Source organism: Phyllobates terribilis, unplaced genomic scaffold (assembly GCF_046119375.1).
Source record: "Phyllobates terribilis strain yellow unplaced genomic scaffold, ASM4611937v1 Scaffold_8__6_contigs__length_399053987, whole genome shotgun sequence".
Lineage (NCBI taxonomy): Eukaryota > Metazoa > Chordata > Amphibia > Anura > Dendrobatidae > Phyllobates > Phyllobates terribilis.
In genome coordinates this window covers 251,840,073-251,860,466 of record NW_027362768.1, presented here as the reverse complement: position 1 = coordinate 251,860,466, position 20,394 = coordinate 251,840,073, and the positions used below count along the sequence as shown (strand labels likewise).

The following is a 20,394-nucleotide window of genomic DNA, read 5'->3' as shown; positions in this document are numbered from 1 at the left end:
CCCCCCGCTGCAAATTGCAGTCCGCAGCCACCCCGGAAAATGGCGCGTTCATAGAAGCGCCATCTTCTGGCGCTGTACCCAACTCATCCAGGGCCCTGGTGCGGTGGCTCACTGGGTAATAAAGGGGTTAAGGCCAGCTTGGCATTATCAGCTGGCCCTAAGCCCGAAATTCATGGGGTCACGCCAATATTAGACATGACCACCATGAATTTCTAGTAAAGTAATTAAAAAAAACACAAACACCCAGAATAAAGTCCTTTAATTGAAATAAAGACACAATTTTTTAATGTTCTAAATTAAACCATACTTACCATCACGCCCATTCCAGCTGAAGCCAACGATCTCCTGCAATAAAAGTAAAATAATAAAGCAACCTCATCCTTACCTCTCCATGGTTCCCAGGACCGGTCCAGCTCTGCTACATTCACATGACAGGCTGCACCGCAGCAGAACGCTGCCGTTCAGCTTGCCATGCGGCAGACACTGAGAAGCGCAGGCATGCTTGTGCTCCTCAGTGTCTGACTGTGACGGCATCCAGATGAGCCGAGATCATGTCCAATGAACTCGGCTCACCTCATGCACGTCACTGACAGCGTGGGAAAATTCTCCTGCTCCCCGCATGCGCAGTAGAAGTTTCCCACGCTGTCAGTGACGGACGTCCAGGAGGTGAGCTGAGTTCATTGTTGGCTCATCTGGATGCCGTCACAGCCAGACACTGCAGAGCGCAAGCATGCCTGCGCTTCTCAGTGTCTGCGGGATGACAGGCTGGATGGCAGCGTTCTGCTGCGGTCCAGCCTGTCATCTCGATGTAGCAGAGCTGAAGCTGTCCTGGGAACCATGGAAAGGTAAGGATGAGGTTGCTTTATTATTTTACTTTTATTGCAGGAGATCGTTGGCTTCAGCTGGAATGGGAGTGACGGTAAGTATGGTTTAATTTAGAACAATAAAGAATTGTGTGTTTATTTCAATTAAAGGACTTTATTCTGGGTGTTTGTGTTTTTTTTAACTTTTACTATGGGGTTAGTAATGGGGGTGTCTTATAGACGCCTCTCCATTACTAACCTGGGCTTGATGTCAGCTGGCATTATAAGCTGACATCAACCCCAGCCCTATTACCCCACTGCCACCGCACCAGGGCAGTGTGGAAGAGCGAGGCTAAGTGCCAGAATTGGCGCATCCTATGAATGCGCCATTTCTGGGGCGGCTGACGGCTGGTGTTTCTAGCCTGGGAGGGGGCCAATATTCATGGCTCCCTTCCTGGGCTATTAATATCAGCCCCCAGCTGTCTGCCTAGCCTTTGCTAGCTATTAAATTAGGGGGGACCCCACGTCATTTTTTTGGGGGGGTCCCCCATTTTAATAGCTAGTAAAGGCTATGTATTCAGCTGGGGGCTGATATTAGTAGCCTGGGAAGCTCCGTGGGTATTACCCCCTTCCCAGGCTTCAAACATCTGCCCCAGCCGTCTGCTTAACCTCCGCTAGAGACTAAAATTAAGGGGAACCCCACGCCAATTTTTTTTTAAATAAATCCGTTTTTTTAACACTAGATGACAAGTACAGTAACCAGCACTGTCACTGTACTTCATATATATGTGACTGACATGTTTCTATCTATCTAATCTATGTGTGATGCTCTATCTTTCTGTTATAAATTGTCGGGTACAGATGCTGAATTGCCGGCCGGCTTTTTTAAAGAGACGGTGCATGAAAACACTATTATTTGTTTTAATAAATCCTTTACACTAAATGACAAGTACAGTAAGCAACACTATCACTGTACTTCATATATATGTGACCGGCATGTTTCTATCTATCTAATCTATGTGTGAAGCTCTATTCTTTCTATTCTAAATTGTCGGGTGCCGGCTTATGCCGCTGCTGAATTGCCGGCTTTTCATATATTGTCACAGAAGCGATGCGAACTTCCCTGCTCCGGACACAGCGCAGCGCTGTCTGGACCTACCGCCGCCGTATTTTAACTCCCTCCACCTTATATTAACTCCGACATGGCAGGGATACGGCCACGGCAGCTTATTAACACCCCCAGAGTATCCCCGCATGTCAATTTCTGAAAGTTCAAAAGCATTACCGGCGTATAAGACGACCCCAGACTAGACAGAAGATTTTTCAGTCTTCAAAAGTCGTCTTATACGCCGGAATATACGGTATATTTTTTTCATCTTTTACACTTTAAAAATTACAAAAAGAAAAATGGGTGAATGCAAAAGTTTGGGCACCCTGCATGGTTTTTACCTAGTAGCACTTCCTTTTGCAAGTATCACAGCTTGTAAACGCTTTTTCTAGCCATCCAAGAGTCTTTCAATTTGAGTTTGAGAGATTTTCATCCATTCTTCCTTGGAAAATTCTTGCAGTTCTGTGCGATTCCTGTGTCGTCTTGCATGCACTGCTATTTTGATGTCTAGCCACAGATTTCCAATGATGTTCAGATCAGGGGACTGTGAGGGCCATTGTAAAACCTTCAGCTTGCGCCTTTTGAGGTAATCTATTATGGATTTTGATGAGTGTTTAGGATCTTTATCTATTTTTAAAAGCCATCCTCTTTTCAACTTCAGCTTTTTTTTACAGATGGTGTTATGTTTGCATCAAGAAATTATGTTTGCATCCAGAATATGTTGCACTTTCATTGAATCCGTTCTTCCCTCTACCCGTGAAATGTTCCCCGTTCCATTGGCTGTAACACAACCCCAAAGCATGATTGATCCACCCCCATGCTTAATGGTTTGGCAAGATGTTCTTTTCCTGAAATTCTGTGCCCTTTTTTCTCAACACATACCTTTGATCATTGTGGCCAAAGAGTTCTATTTTAATCTCATTCGTCCACAGGACCTGCTTCCAAAATGCATCAGGCTTTGTTTAGATGTTCTTTTGCATACTTCTGATGTTAAATTTTATGGTGAGAACGCAGGAGAGGTTTTCTGATGATTTTTTTTCATGAACACCATATTTATGCAGGTGTCTCTGAACAGTAGAAGAATGTACCACAACTCCAGAGTCTGCCAAATCTTTCCGAAAGTCTTTTGCAGTCAAGTGAGGGTTCTGATTTGCCTCTCTAGCAATCCTACAAGCAGCTCTCACTGAAATTTTGCTTGATCTTCCAGCCACTTTTCTCCACTGTTCCTGTTAATTGCCATTTCTTAATTACATTTCGAACTGAGGAAAGGGCAACTTGAAAACGCTTTGCTATCTTGTTATGGGCTTCTCCTGCTTTGTGGACCTCCACCGTTTTAATTTTCAAAGTACTAGGCAGCTGCTTAGAAGAACCCATGGCTGCTGTTTTTTGGTGCAAGGTTAGAGGAGGCTGTGTTTTTAATAAAGCTGGTAAATTTGCATCACCTGGGGTTTCCTAACAATGATTGTGAACAAGCCATAACCCTAACAGGCTACTTTAAGGTCTGAAACTTTGGTCAAAAGTTATCTGAGCTCACAAATCTCCAAGGGTGCCCAAACTTTTGCATCGGCCTTTTAATTTTATAATTTTTAAAATGTAAAAAATTAACTGTATATATATTTTTTCCTGAAATACAAAGGAAATGTGACATCTTTAACATTTAAGGCCTTTTAGAGATCATTTCACCTTCAACTTGCTTAACTGTTCACAATAACAGTAATTTTGACCATGGGTGCCCAAAGTTTTACATGCCACTGTAATATGTACTATAGCAGGATTTTTTTTCTGCACCCTTGTTTACAGTGAAGGGTGATGTTACAGGGGTTTTCCCCTCTTTAAAAGTTTTCAAAGGATAGAACAAGTAAAAAAACCTTATGTGATGTCTGCACTCATCTCAGAACTGCTGGAGTGAACAGGAAAGCAGGATTAAGAACAAACAAGAACAGGTTCTTGCTATTATAACTGATAATGCTTCAAACATGATAAGTACAATTCAACTGATGAAGGTGAACAGCAGCTAGAAGAACATTTCAGATTCAGTATGTTGGAGATGGAAGGCCACAGTCCTGTTCCCATAACGGAGGAACAAACAGATATTACTACAGAAGAACAGCAAAATGATTCTTTGCAATTAGATGATCTTGTTGAAGCTGCTTCACACCTCTCTTCTATTCATCACATGCGCTTTTTTTCGTGCACACGCTGCAGCTGGCAATAAGAGAGAGTCTGCAAGAGGGACATGCTGCAACTCTGATTAGCAAAGTGAGGAAATTGGCTATTGCTCCCAGAGCCCCTAAAATTGATTCCATCTTGAAGAGACATGCTGGAACCGCCAGGTGCTTCACAGAAGTTTATAATGTAGAGCCGTGAAATTAAGAAATCAAATTTTTTTTCCACAAAAATGTACTTTTAGCCCCAATTTTTTTTATTTTCACAAGGGTAACGGGATAAAATGGACCCCAAAATTTGTTGTGCAATTGCTCCTGAGTACGGACATACCCCATATGTAGGGGAAACCTATTGTATGGGCGCACAGCAGGGCTTGGAAAGGAAGGAGTGACGTTTGGAACGCAGACTTTGATGGAATGGTCTGCGAGAGTCATGTTGCGTTTGGAGAGCCCCTGATGTGCCTAAACAGTGGAAAACCCTGACAAGTTACCCCATTTTGGAAACTACACCCATCAAGGACTTTATCCAGGGGTATAGTGAGCATTTTGAACCCACAGGTACTACACAGAATTTGATAACATTAGATCGTCATATTGAAAATTTACATTTTTTTTCACGAAAATGTAGTTGTAGCACCAAATTTGTAATTTTTACAATGGAAATAGGAGAAAAAGGACCCCATAATTTGTTATGCTATTTCTCCTGAACACGATGATGCCCCATATGTCATCAGAAATTACTGTTAGGCCACACATCAGGGTTGAGAAGGAAGGAGCACTATTTGGCTTTTGGAGCATAGAATAGTTTGTGGGCGACATTTGCGGAGAACAGCAGAAAAACCCCAAAAGTGACCCCATTGTAGAAATTAGACATCTCAATGAATTCATCTACTGCTGCTGTGACCATTATGTAATATCCACACCAGGCTTTATTCTGGAGAATTCCAAATATGCTGGTTTAGTGCCCATATATTGTGCCCACATAAAGTGTACTGCCCCCAAATATTGTAGCGTCCCCATACATTTCTCCTGGTGACACACACCCTGTAAATTGTTAATTGCTCCCCCCACTACAATAATGCCAAATATCTGGCCGTTTATTGCGGTTTAGGCACAGTGGGGCTTAGAAGGAGGGGGCATTTGGATTTGGGAGCGCAGAATTCACTGGATTTTATTTGGGGGCGTGGAAGCTGTCGCTTTTCCAGAGTCTTTTTTCTACCTGTAACGTGGGACCCCCTATAGTCCCAGTGACAGATGATGGACCTGAGAGGGGGCTGGCTTTGTGTGGGATAAATTAGGGGTTTTATTGGTAACATTTTGGGGTACATAATTTTCGATTGCTTCCAGAATAAGACTGGATCACCAGTCCACACTGAGCACTTACATCTGAGTTTCCGTGTAAATCCCACAAAAATGCGATAGACTAAACTTCCAACGGAACCGCCCACCACAAAGAGGCAGATGGAGACACTTTGGAGTCTGTTTGATGTCTGCTCCGGTGGTCTCCATCTTTTTAGACCTGCACAGATCTGTGGTCGTCCACACTTGTGCATTAAAAAAAAGCCTAAAATGATGGGACGCCGCCGGAATAGAGATCAGTCCAAAGGGATTGCATCTGCCTCATAAGTGAGTGGCTCCATCTGTTTTTTTTTGTCAGAATTGCGGTTCCGGTGAATTTACAGGGAAACCCCAACGTAGGCACTCAGCGGAGAGTGCAGGATAAACGTGAGCCGAGCCTTATTCCGATTTTTTTGGAGGCAGAATGAAGAAATAGACAGCAGTACCAGAATAGTTCTTATTTTTATTTTTGCACCGTGCGGTATAAGTGATGAGGCGAATTTATTCTTCAGGTTGGTGCGATTTTTTTTTTTTTTGGGTACCATTTTGGGGCACAAAGTAATTTTTGATCGCTTTTTATTCAGATTTTTCAGACCTAGAATGAACAAAAACCAGTAATTCAGTTTTTTTTTATTTTTTGCGCCGTACACCGTGTGGTAAAAGTGATAAGACCGATTTGTTCATTCGGTACGATTACAGCGATACCAGATTTATTATTATTATTTTTTTTTAGGATTTGCTATTGTTGCACACTAAAAACAGTATTTTACAAAAAAGAATTTGATTTTGCATTCTGAGAGCTGTGACTTAATTTTTTTTGCCGAATGAGCCAATGATTTGGGACGGTTTGACGTTTTTATATAATATATATATATATATATATATATATATATATATATATATATATATATATATATATATATATACACAGTACAGACCAAAAGTTTGGACACACCTTCTTATTTAAAGATTTTTCTGTATTTTCATGACTATGAAAATTGTACATTCACACTGAAGGCATCAAAACTATGAATTAACACGTGTGGAATTATATACTTAACAAAAAAGTGTGAAACAACTGAAAATATGTCTTATATTCTAGGTTCTTCAAAGTAGCCACCTTTTGCTTTGATGACTGCTTTGCACACTCTTGGCACTCTCTTGATGAGCTTCAAGAGGTAGTCACCGGAAATGGTTTTCACTTCACAGGTGTGCCCTGTCAGGTTTAATAAGTGGGATTTCTTGCCTTATAAATGGGGTTGGGACCATCAGTTGTGTTGTGCAGAAGTCAGGTGGATACACAGCTGATAGTCCTACTGAATAGACTGTTAGAATTTGTATTATGGCAAGAAAAAAAGCAGCTAAGTAAAGAAAAACGAGTGGCCATCATTACTTTAAGAAATGAAGGTCAGTCAGTCTGAAAAATTGGGCAAACTTTGAAAGTGTCCCCAAGTGCAGTTGCAAAAACCATCAAGCGCTACAAAGAAACTGGCTCATATGAGGACCGCCCCAGGAAAGGAAGACCAAGAGTCACCTCTGCTTCTGAGGATAAGTTTATCCGAGTCACCAGCCTCAGAAATCGCAGGTTAACAGCAGCTCAGATTAGAGACCAGGTCAATGCCACACAGAGTTCTAGCAGCAGACACATCTCTTCAACAACTGTTAAGAGTAGACTTTGTGCAGCAGGCCTTCATGGTAAAATAGCTGCTAGGAAACCACTGCTAAGGACAGGCAACAAGCAGAAGAGACTTGTTTGGGCTAAAGAACACAAGGAATGGACATTAGACCAGTGGAAATCTGTGCTTTGGTCTGATGAGTCCAAATTTGAGATCTTTGCTTCCAACCACCGTGTCTTTGTGCGACGCAGAAAAGGTGAACGGATGGACTCTACATGCCTGGTTCCCGCCGTGAACCATGGAGGAGGAGGTGTGATGGTGTGGGGGTGCTTTGCTGGTGACACTGTTGGGGATTTATTCAAAATTGAAGGCATGCTGAACCAGCATGGCTACCACAGCATCTTGCAGCGGCATGCTATTCCATAAAGGCCCCCGACGAGTGCCTATAAGCAACGGATAAAGAATATCTAGCATGTTATACTAACCTTACCTGTGTTTGTCTTTATACTTCTCTCTATGATAAGCTGTCAATTGTGATTAAACATTAAGCAATATGTATCTGTTACCAGAAATTAGAAACACAATGTACCCTTGTTATCCCTTTTTAGGGACTATTTCTTCCATTTTTACCCTTAATTTCCATTACCCCTCCCTTTTTTCCTAACCTATTAAAATTTGTTTATCTTTCCCTCCCCTCCTCCATATTCCTTTTACTCCTTTTACTCCTTCTTTCCTTTTACTCCTTCCTTCCCATATAAAAAAGTGTAATAAAAATTATTGAAAAAGGAAAAAAATAAATATACAAAACACAACATAAAAAATGTAATTTTAAATCATGGTTTGTCTAAACATTTTTGTTCTACACAAAATAAAGATTTACGGTAAGTTTAAAATTGAAAATAATAGAACAAATCCCCGAATCTTATCCATACCTTTTTAGGAGGTTGATTAATAGAGAATAATTTTGAATTTTCATGTTGGACACTTTGCCCCTTGAGGGGTTAAATGAAATAGCCATGAGAACATGCCCATAATAGGACTTATGTGTGACTATTGACAATTTTATTTTATTTAAAAAAAAAATTGGGATTTCTTTTTTTTTCTTTTCACAATTACCGTATTTTCTTTTTCAAATAGAAATTGAATATATAATATTCTATTCTTTTTCATATGCTGTTCTATTTTGTGTCTGGGTTTTGATATTCACCAGTGGGCGGGAAGAGAATTTCCTTGAATTACAGCCACCCTCAGACTGCCACCCTGTGATCGCACTGCATTAGTGCAGATGAGTTGACTAAGGGAACGCTTTCCCTTTGTCAAACTCCTTACGTGTGCGGTCAGTACTGGCTGTTTCAGTGGGAGCTTGGCTGTATGTAACAGCCTGTTCCTGCTGTGGATAGTTTAGGCACTGTTCCTGTGCACTCTCCTTTCTTGCTCCATACATGTACGGTATAGTGCATGAAATGGGTTAAAATAGGGAAGAATCTAGCACTGCTAGTGAGTTTGCTGAGTATTTGTGTTGGTAATAGATTAAAGGGGGTTATCCGGGACTATTTTATTTTTATCTTATGGGGCTAAAGACTGACAAGCAGGTAGTTGCTAAACTACCTGCCTGTTCTGCCCGGCACCGGCTCAGAGTTGTCACGGATCACTCCTATCGGTGATTCTGAATCTTCATTTGACCTCACGTCAACAGATCAGCTCTTCCTCTTCCAGGCTTCTCTGTTCACTGGGCGTGATGTCCTGCTGATTGACAGCCACCTCCCCGCAGTTAGGCAGCAGGGAGCGGATTGTCAGTCAGCATGACCTCAGCAGACACATCCCGTCAACAGGGCAATGCGGAAGAAAAGCAGCTGCTCTGTCGATGTGACGTGATGTGACCGCTCTGAGCCGGCAGAGATCAGGGCTGGTCAGAACAGGCAGGTAGTTAGCAACTACCTGCCTGTAAGTTCTTAGCCCCATAAGAGAAAAATATAATAGTCCTTGATAACTGCTAAGTAACCATTTTAGAATATACTGTAATTATACTTACTTTTTTACAATATACTGTATATATTTGATTCAATGAGTAGAAGAAAAAAAATTGTATAATTCAGGAAGTGTTTCATATAAAATTTCATTTTTTATTAGGGATAGTGAATGTCCTGCTCACAACTCCTCTTTGGGTGGTAAATACAAGACTGAAACTTCAAGGGGCCAAATTTAGAAATGATGATATAAAACCCACCTCATACACTGGCATTGCAGGTAAGTGTCTAGGAATTATGAGCAAGATTTACTAATTCTGTGTTATAATTAGACAGAATAAACTTAAATTAGACAGTATAAAATTCACAAAATTGATCATATCAGATCATGCTGGATGATACACTCTGCATACAAGTATTTGGGCTCACTTCTAAATTAATTAATATTTTACATTCAGTCCCACAGGTGTATAACATCAGGCCCCTCACCATGTTGGAATGACTTGTTCTAAAGAGCTCACTAACACCAGCGCAACCCTGTAATAAGAGGTCACCGCTGTATCAAAGTGGCAGACCAAGTAAAGGTGCAGAGTGGAATGCTGAGTGCTCAAATAAAAAGTGCATAAAAGTCACCAACTCTCTGCTGCCTCCATAACTGCAGAGTCCACACCTCTTCGGATATCAACATTGCCACAAAAACTGCATCGGGGGCTTCATGGCATGGGATTCCATGGCCAAACAGCTGCATGCAGTCTTACATCACCAAGCTTTGTGGGAACAGTTTAGGAAGTGCCCTTTTCTGTTCCAGAATGACTCTGCCACAGTGCACAAGGCAAGGTTCATAATGATATGAATGGGTGGGTTTGGAGTGGAAGAACTTGACTGGCTGCACAGAAACCTGACCTCAACCCCATGAAAAACCTTTTGAATGACCTAGAAAGAAGATTGTGAGCTCGGCCCTCTCATTCAACATTCTTGTCTGACCTCACAAATGCTCTTATAAATGAGTGGCAAAAACTTCCAGACACATTGCAAAACCTTGAGAAAGCCTTCACAGAAGGAATGTGATATTGCTGCAAAGGGAAGAGACCAACTCGATATTAATGATAATGGATATAAAGCTCCTGTAGGTGTATAAATACGCTCGATCTCCCCCTTGCGTTCTCGCTCACTTCCTCTATCTCATTAATTATGCTGGTACTGTAAATTGCTGCATATTTTACTCCCCTAAACACCACGCATGAGCAAACCCTTGGTGCTGAGAATGATTGAACATACATACTGAACATACATCGCTTGCTTTGTAGGCTTAGGTAACATGAGCTGTATGTAATTTAGATAAACTTTGTTTTATACCTCCCCTGTAGGGTTATTTTATGGTACGTGACCACTATAGGTCCTACACATGTGGCCAGAATTGTTGGTACCCTTCTGTTAAAGTAGAAAAAAAAATAGGTCACTAAAATAGCTTGAAACTGACAATTAATTTTCAATTTAAATTTACTGAATATCAACAAATGAAAATAAGACTTTGCTTATGAATTGTGGTTCAACATATAAGAAAAACAACTAACAAAATTGGCCTGAACAAAAATGAAGGTACCTACTTCTAGAAAATATTGAAAATAATTTGACCATAGGGACATGTTAAACTAAGGTGTGTCCTGTAGTTTGTATCACAGGTGTCTTCAAACTTGTAATCAGTCAGTCTATTTGAACGGTGCAAAGTAGTCACTGTGCTTTTTGGTATCATGATGTGTACGACGCTGAACATGGACCAAAGAAAGCTAAGGAGAGTTGTCTCAGGACAATAGAAAGAAAATTATAGACTAACATTTTAAAGGTAAAGCGATTCTTGCCTAATTAGCGCTTGGAGAACACTACTTCAATGTTTTTGTTTGTCTATCCTTTAATAAGGGCGGATGGTGAGGAGGTTGTAGTTCGTAAGGGTGGACAGAGTGGAGGTTCTAGTTCATAAGAGTGCACAGTGTTGAAACTCTTTACCATAACAATACAGCGTGGTTGTCATATTTTGTACAGGGAGCACATTAAGGGGCAATTATTATTCGGGGGCACAGCATGGGCAGATATTTTTATTCATGAGTATTATAATAGCACTGTTAATTTTAAGACCACCATTTTGGGATGTGCTGCAGACAACCGGAGATGAGGGAAGTTTGCAGAAACGAGCTATGGATGTCCAAAGTCATCATAGTGTCTGTACCAGATGAAGATCAAAGGCATGAGAACGACTCCAATTAGAGAAGATGTCACCTGTGGATCTGTATCCGGTCTGTGGTCATTATATCAAGTTCAGGTTGTGCAGCTCTTCACATTACACCCAGAGGAACCTATCCATGTATCAGAGGGCATTGAGATTCTGATCACAATATTTCTTAAATTTGGAGGTTGCCTGTAGCATAGCCAGGGAGGGTCTTTGAATATTCTTTTTAGCCAGTCATCTTTGTGTAGGATATGGTGACGTTTTTGGCAGTTTTTCTGAGCACTTCAGGCTATGGGTTGTAGGTCACTACCAGAGGTGAACAATTATTTTCCTCTTTTTCTCCATATTGAAATAGTTGGCTTCTAGGGATCCATGTGGCTCTATTGATCTGATCATCAAAATCTGAGGAATCTGCTCCAGATACAGTGAAGACATCAGGCCTCTGATCTTACATGGATATTGGGACAATAAAACTTTCACACCACTTATCTAAGCCAATTAAGGATTCACTCTCTAAGCTCAGTTTTGTTTGTGCATTTAAATGTCCATTTATTATGTCATGTCTCTGCTCTTTTTGTGTATATATTTGTGCTTCTTCAGATACTTTGTTATACCATGCCTGATGAAGAGACCTAAGAAGTCTCGAAAGCTTGCTTTGTAACAACACTTATTTTATATTTGTTAGCCATTAAAAAGGTATTATAACTACAAGATTATTATTTTGTTTCTCCCTCTGAGAACAATCAATAATTAGGAAAAAAACACATTAAAAATGCATAAAAAAACACTTGTTTTTATGCAGTGTTTTTCGTGCCAAGAGCCACGTTTTTGATGCAGAAATGTTTGCAGCAAATACTTAACTTGTGCACATACCATTAGAGATTGACAACTGCCTTTAAATAGTTAAACAGCATAAATCGGCGCTCGCTCCGGCTGCTGCTGTTATAGACTAATATGCTGAAGTGGTGTTTTTAGACTTGTATGTCGTCTAAAATACATTATTGTATGGAGAAAATAAAACGTGGCGCTAAGCGTTGTGAGTTTATGTCAAGTTGTGAAAGGCGAGTTGTATACGAAAACTTGCTCACCGGATATAGTTGTGCTGCCTGAGGCACAACTCGTTTTGGTTTGGATTGAAAAGTGATAGACTGCAGCTATTCCTGGAGAGACAGGGGAAACCGCTTCCAGGAGTTTCCCATTGTGGAGGAATCAGAAATGGAGACCAGGATCAGTGCTGTCTTCTGTTGCCACGATTGAATCAAGAGAAGTGTCTTTTTTGATTGCTTCAATGAGCATTTATTTAAAAATAAAAGATGAAAACACTAGTTTACAGAACGCGTTTCGGCTGCTTACAGCCTTCATCAGATGAAGGTATCTTTTATTTTTAAATAAATGCTCATTGAAGCAATCAGAAAGACACCTCCCTTGATTCAACCGTGGTAACAGAAGACAGTGCTGATCTCCATTTCTTATCTAAAATACATTGATTTATTTTACATATACAGTAAAAGGGAAATTCTGTTTTTGAAAATTAATATATTGTAGCGCATAGCAGAAATGTAGAAGAAGAAACATTTCTAAAACACATTAAAGTGTGTAGTTAAGAAAATATTGTACTGTACATATGTATTATGTGTAATGTTTGCCTTCTGGCCCTCTAGTTTTCTTAAAAATTGTTATAAAGGAAAAAGTTAAACAATGATGTAATGTATTTTTTTTTTACTTTTGGGTGGTTTTGTTGTAACTATTTTATTGCGATAAAGAAGGGAATGTCTGGCACTCAGATGAGTAAAAGATGTACTTTATTCTTCATATTAAAATATAATGAACACACATGGGCAAGAGCGATTCTAATCTGACACGTTTTGGACACACGTGGTGTCCTTAGTTGTAGCGTAGTCGTATTTTATTGCAATAACCCTGAACCTAACCCTGATCCCACAGTAGACCTAGTCTTGGCTTAACTCCGTTACAGTTAGAAAATGAGAGAATAAATGTTTCATTTTTAATTTTATTTTTGTTACAGGAAACACTTTTTCTTCCTTTTCTTCCTTTTACATTAGGGGCGGTTATCCTGACAGGTCCCTACCTCCTTACAAAATTACACGTGAGAAAAGACAACCTGAGATGGTGCAAAATTTCTGTGACAGTTGGCGTTTTTTTTGCCATTTTTGCCCAACTCTTATAAAGTGTGCAGAGACGTGTGCTGTGTTGCAGAGCATGACATCTCCCTATTACCCAGGGCTGTAAATGCTGTGATAGGCTTCTTCCAGCCATGGCAGCTTTGATAAGCCTTTCATAGCTTTCCTTCATGCCCGGCTGTAAGTCACCAGCTCTGGTACGGAGATTTCAGCACTGCCTGCTTCACCATAACCTGGCAATGCTGCAGAATAATGCCATCTGATGACCACCGTGAAAAATAGTATTCATGGGTTAAAAATACATCTTTACTTGTACTATAAGCTTATGAAAAATCTGAAAGAGCGGTTACTCTTTAAAGTGTACCTAGTTTTGTTTTATTATAGATCAGTAATGTACATACGGTACATGAAACTTTGTAATATATCTTAATTTTAACCATCAATTGTGTTTGTCCATTTTATGTTTTTGGGGTTTTTTTAGATGCTTTTCAAAAGATATTGCAGCAGGAGGGTGTTCTGGCTCTGTGGAATGGTACATTGCCCTCTCTACTTTTGGTTTTCAACCCAGCCATCCAGTTCATGTTTTATGAAGGACTAAAGAGGCAGCTTCTAAGACAGCAGGCAGAAGTAAGATCATGGTTTAATTCTCCTGTGCTGTTATATCTATGTATTAGCTGTGATGTACAATGTTTGTGAATTTTCATTTGTGAGTTTATAATCTCATACTGCTATTGACTGGAATATTTCTGTAGCTATACACGCAGCATATTAAACCTAATATATTTAGTGTGTGTATTTACCTATACACTGTACAGGTTCTCACTAGTGACGTTATTGATGATTGTAATAATTAATTTTCCCTTTTCTTTTTCCATTTGGTTCAGACTGCCATGACCTCTTCTCCCATACAAAACTCATTCCTGTAAAATGTAACTCAGACACATCCTTGGCTTACTGCTTTTCCAGGTCCCTTCTCACATTCCCCCACCTCTACAGAAATCATATAGTGCTATAACCAATGCTCTAGACCAGTGGTGGCGAACCTATGGCACGCGTGCCAGAGGGGGCGCACAGAGCCCTCCCGGTGGGCACGGGCGCCATTTCCTCAGCACCTCCACCACTCTCCACAGCTCACATGCCAACCCCCCGCGGCCTGGTGGGAGGGCGTGTGTACAGAGGAGAGTGGCCGCGGCGCTAGTGATGCTCTAGAGAAGCGCTGAGAAAGGTGAGGTGATGGCTGGTTATTATTTTTAATCTGGAGCCATTATACAGTATGGAGCATCATGTGGGACCATTATACTGTATGGAGCATTATGTGAGGCCCATTACACTGTGTGGGGCCCATTACACTGTATGGAGGGAAATTCGGGGCCCCGTTATACTGTATGGAGCAGTATGTGGGGCCCATTACACTGTATGGAGCACTATGTGGGGCCATTATACTGTATGGAAGGAAATGCAGGGCCCTGTTATAGTGTATGGAGGACTATGTGGGGCCCATGACACTGTAAAGAGCACTTTTTGTAGCCATTATACTGTATGGAGGGCTGTGTGGGGATTACAGTTGGAGAATCATACTGTGATGGGGTCACCATTCTTTGTTGGGATTGAGGGAGGGGGTACAGTAGGGTCATTATACTGTGCGTGTAGAGGAATTCACTGTGGGGGTATCATACTGTGTTTGGGGACAGTTTTGTTTGCATCATACTTCATCTGTTTTATTCAAGGTTTTTTATCCTTTGTTATTACATATTTATATTAGGCCATTGTGCTATATGCTTTTTACTGCTTTTACATAACATATTATATTATTCCACTATAATTCCAAAAGTTAATTGTTTTATTTGATAAGGAAAAATCCTCAATTGTATACATTTTTTTTTTTTAAACAAATCTCAATGTTGGCCCGCGATGTTGTCCAAGCTTTTAACTTTGGCCCTCTGTGTATTTCAGTTTGACATCTCTGTCTTAAAGAAGGTCCAGTACTCACGTGATGCCTGGGAGCGGCCAGTGATAGCGCCGCTCACAGGCATTATCTGCAACATGAGGTATTTACAGAGATACTGACGCCCACATGCTGAATACATTGGGCAACTTAAAAAAAAGTACCGGACAACCCCTTTCAAGGGTTTTTCTCATCATAATAAAAGGTTACAATTGCAAAGAGGTTGTAAAAATAAACAACTTTGTAATTTTACTTTTGATTAAAAATCCTATGCAATCGGTGGCTAGTACAAGTGCTTCTCACCAAAATAGAATATCATCAAAAAGTTAATTTATTTCAGTTCTTCAATTCAAAAAGTGAAACTCATATATTATATAGAGTCATTACAAACAAAGTGATCTATTTCAAGTGTTTATTTCTGTTAATGTTGATGATTATGGCTTACAGCCAATGAAAACACAAGCGTCATTATCTTAGTAAATTAGAATACTTTATAACAACAGCTTGAAAAATGTTTTTAAAATCCGAAATGTTGGCCTACTGAAATGTATGTTCAGTAAATGCACTCAATACTTGGCCGGGGCTCCTTTTGCATCAATTACTGCATCAATGCGGCGTGGCATGGAGACGATCAGCCTGTGGCACTGCTGAGGTGTTATGGAAGCCCAGGTTGCTTTGATAGCAGCCTTCAGCTCGTCTGCACTATTGGGTCTGGTGTCTCTCATCTTCCTCTTGACAATACCCCATAGATTCTCTATGGGGTTAAGGTCCGGCGAGTTTGCTGGCCAATCAAGCACAGTGATACTGTTGTATATAAACCAGGTGTTGGTACTTTTGGCAGTGTGGACAGGTGCCAAGTTCTGCTGGAGAATGCAATTTCCATCTCCAAAAAGCTTGTCGGCAGAGGGAAACATGAAGTGCTCTAAAATTTCCTGATAGACGGCTGCGCTGACGTTGGTCGTGATAAAACACAGTGGACCTACACCAGCAGATGACATGGCTCCCCAAATCATCACTGATTGTGGAAACTTCACACTAGACCTCAAACCGCTTGGATTGTGGCCTCTCCACTCTTCCTCCAGACTCTGGGACCTTGATTTCCAAATGAAATGCAAAATTTACTTTCATCTGAAAACACCACCTTGAACCACTGAGCAACAGTCCAGGTCTTTTTCTCCTTGGCCAAGGTAAGACGCTTCTGGACCTGTCTATTGGTCACGAGTGGATTGACACAAGGAATGCGACACTTGTAGCCCATGTCCTGGATACGTCTGTGTGTGGTGGCTCTTGAAGCAATGACTTCTTGTGAATCTCCCCCAAATTTTTGAATGTCCTTTTCTTAACAATCCTTTCAAGGCTATGGTTATCCCGGTTGCTTGTGCACTTTTTTCTACCACACTTTTTCCTTCCTCAACTTTTTCCTTCCTCAACTTTACATTAATATACAGCACTCTGTTAACAGCCAGCATCTTTAGCAATGTCCTTTTGTGGCTTGCTCTCCTTGTGGAGTGTGTGAATGACTGCCTTCTGGACATCTGTCAAGTCAGCAGTCTTCCACATGATTGTGGAGCCTACTAAAACAGACTAGGAAGGGACCTTTTTAAACGCTTTGGAAACCTTTGCAGGTCTTTTTTGTTAATTATACAAATTTACTGAGATAATGACTTTTGTGTTTTCATTGGCTGTAAGCCATAATCATCAACATTAACAGAAATAAACACTTGAAATAGATCACTCAGTTTGTAATGACACTACATAATATGAGTTTCAGTTTTTGTATTGAAGAACTGAAATAAATTAACTTTTTGATGATATTCTAATTTAGTGAGAAGCACTTGTATGTGCCATGACAGGACTTTTGCTATGGGGTCCCATGATTTCTAAGTACACCCCTGGGCATTGTATTGTAAGGAGGCACAATAGGGTGGGGGGCATTCTTATAAGGAGGCACACTGGAGAATTCTTATTATTAGGGGAGCACAGGAGGCATTATTATAAGAAGGCACAGGGCTGTTTGTATTATAAGGAGGTTTGGGGTTGTTATTATTATTATAAAGGGTCAAGGGGAATTATTATTATTATAAGTAGGCACAGGGACATTATTTCTATACTGTGCTATATAAATGTAAGGAGTCACAGGGGAGCATTATTTCTACAAGGAATTACAGAGGGAATATTACTTTGGTGAGGCCCATAAGGGGCACTGTTCATGTGTGGAACCCAAAGAGAGGGTACTACTACTGTGCAGGGCACAAAGGGGACATTATTACTGTCTAGAGCAGTGATGGCGAACCTTTTGGAGACTGAGTGCCCAAACTGCAATCCAAAACCCATTTATTTATCGCAAAGTGTCAACACGGCAATTTAACCTGAATACTGAGGTTTTTGTTTAGAAAAACAACTCCTACATTAGCGCGCTATAGAGTCTATAGCAGAGAGCTTGTAAGCACTGCACTCCAAGCCTAAGATACAAGTGCTTCTCACTAAATTAGAATATTATCAAAAAGTTGATTCATTTATTTCAGTTCTTCAATGCAAAAAGTGAAACTCATATTATATAGAGTCATTACAGAGTAATCTATTTCAAGTGTGTATTTGTTAATGTTGATGATTATGGCTTACAGCCAATGAAAACACAAAAGTCATTATCTCCGTAAATTAGAATACCGTATATACTCGAGTATAAGCTGAGGTACCTAATTTTACCCGAAAAAACTGGGAAAATTATTGACTCGAGTATAAGCGTAGGGTGGGAAATGCAGTATCTACTGGTAAATTTCCCCATCCTGGTAAGTATTGCCCCTTCATCCCCAATCCTGGTATGCATGGCCTCCCTCTTCCCCAATCCTGGTATGCATGGCGCCCCTCATCCCCCAATCCTGATATGCATGGTGCCCCCTCATCCCCCAATCCTGGTATGCATGGCGCCCCTCATCCCCCAATCCTGGTATGCATGGCGCCCCTCATCTCCCAATCCTGGTATGCATGGCGCCCCTCATCCCCCAATCCTGGTATGCATGGCGCCCCTCATCCCCCAATCCTGGTATGCATGGCGCCCCTCATCCCCCAATCCTGGTATGCATGGCGCCCCTCATCCCCCAATCCTGGTATGCATGGCGCCCCTCATCCCCCAATCCTGGTATGCATGGCGCCCCTCATCCCCCAATGCTGGTATGCATGGCGCCCCTCATCCCCCAATACTGGTATGCATGGCCCCTCATCCCCCAATCCTGGTATGCACGGCACCCCTCATCCCCCACTCCTAGTATGTATGGCCCCATCACCGCACACATAAAAAAAATAAACACTTATACTCACCTTGCTTCCTCACCTCTACTCCAGCGCTGCTTCCTGTTCTCCTGCTGCAGCTCATGTCAGCATCTGAGCAGCGCATGACGTCACAGCCATGCGCTCTTAGACATTGATGTGAGCTGCTGCCGGCATATTCACTCCTCTCCATGCCGAGACCATGTGCGTGGAGAGGAGTGAATATGCATTCTTTTTAGTAGCGGGCACTGTGAGCAGGAGCCGCGGCTCAGCTCTCCTCTGTGCCCGCTGCTAAAGAGAAATGAATATTCCCTCTTCTCCATGCCCATGGGGGTGGAGAAGAGGGAATATTCATTTCTCTTTAGCAGCGGGCACACGTGGTAGCTGCAGCAGCGGCTACTGTGTGTGCCCCGCTCCGCCGCCTCCGCAACCCCCCATCCACCAACGGAATCTCTATATACTCAGGTATATACCAGAGTATAAGCCGAGGGGGGCTTTTTCAGCACAAAAATTGTGCTGAAAAACTCTGTTTATACTCGAGTATATACGGTAATTAACAAAATGCAAACACACCTGCAAAGGCTTCTTACACGTTTAAAAAGATCCCTTAGTCTGTTTCAGTAGGCACAACTATCATGGTGAAAACTGCTGACTTGACAGATGTCCAAAAGGCAGTCATTGACACACTCCACAAGGAGGGTAAGCCACAAGAGGTCATTGCTAAAGAAGCTAGCTGTTCAGAGTGCTGTATCCAAGCATATTAATGGAAAGTTGAGTGGAAGGCACTTCATGCTTCCCTCTGCCGACAACCTTTTTGGAGATGGAAATTGCATTCTCCAGCAGAACTTGGCACCTGTCCACACTGCCAAAATTACCAATACCTGGTTTTCAAACAACAGTATCACTGTGCTTGATTGGCCAGCAAAATCGCCTGACCTTAACCCCCTAGAGAATCTATGGGGTATTGTCAAGAGGATGATGAGAAACACCAGACCCAACAATGCAGACGAGCTGAAGGCTGCTATCAAAGCAACCTGGGCTTCCATAACACCTCAGCAGTGCCACAGGCTGATCGCCTCCATGCCACGCTGCATTGATGTAGAAGGAGCCCCGACCAAGTTTTGAGTGCATTTACTGAACATACATTTCAGTAGGCCAACATTTTGGATTTTAAAAACATTTTTCAAGCTGTTATAAAGTATTCTAATTTACTGAGATAATGACTGCTGTGTTTTCATTGGCTGTAAGCCATAATCATCAACATTAACAGAAATAAACACTTGAAATAGATCACTCTGTTTGTAATCACTCTATATAATATGAGTTTCACTTTTTGTATTGAAGAAATGAAATAAATTAACTTTTTGATATTCTAATTTAGTGAGAGAAACTTGTAGGTGCAGTCACAGAAGGACACACCTTCCACCTTTTTAAAACCTGAAAAGTGCTATGTATTGTGGCACTTACACAGTTATTTTGTCATTACTGAAGGACCTTAGTGTTCTCACCCACTATGATGCCCCTTCCATAGCTAATGATATTCCCACATTCCTCCACCTACACAGCTTGATGACTCCACACAGTAAGATGCTCACACCAGCACCCCACCCCCACAGTATGATGGTCACCACAGCCCCTAACACAGTATGATCATCACAGCCCACCCTAGACAGTATTTTGGTCATCACAGCTCCCCACACAGTATGATGGTCACCATCCCCCCTCGCCCTTTAGGATAATGGTCTCCATGGCCCCCCCATACAGCATGATGAACACCACTGCCCTCATACTGTATTATTGTCAACACTGCCCCCCACCAC

General features: G+C 41.4%; 1 protein-coding gene across 2 annotated transcripts in view; it reads left to right on the top strand.

Moving 5' to 3' along the window:
* Window positions 1-20,394, top strand: part of SLC25A17 (solute carrier family 25 member 17) — a 132,956-nt gene that overhangs the window by 90,084 nt on the left and 22,478 nt on the right. For both annotated transcript variants that reach the window (XM_073644164.1, XM_073644165.1), the window contains 2 exons: window positions 9,161-9,277; window positions 13,844-13,989. In XM_073644164.1, the coding sequence (XP_073500265.1) occupies window positions 9,161-9,277; window positions 13,844-13,989 (263 nt within the window). The remainder of the gene's footprint in view (window positions 1-9,160; window positions 9,278-13,843; window positions 13,990-20,394) is intronic.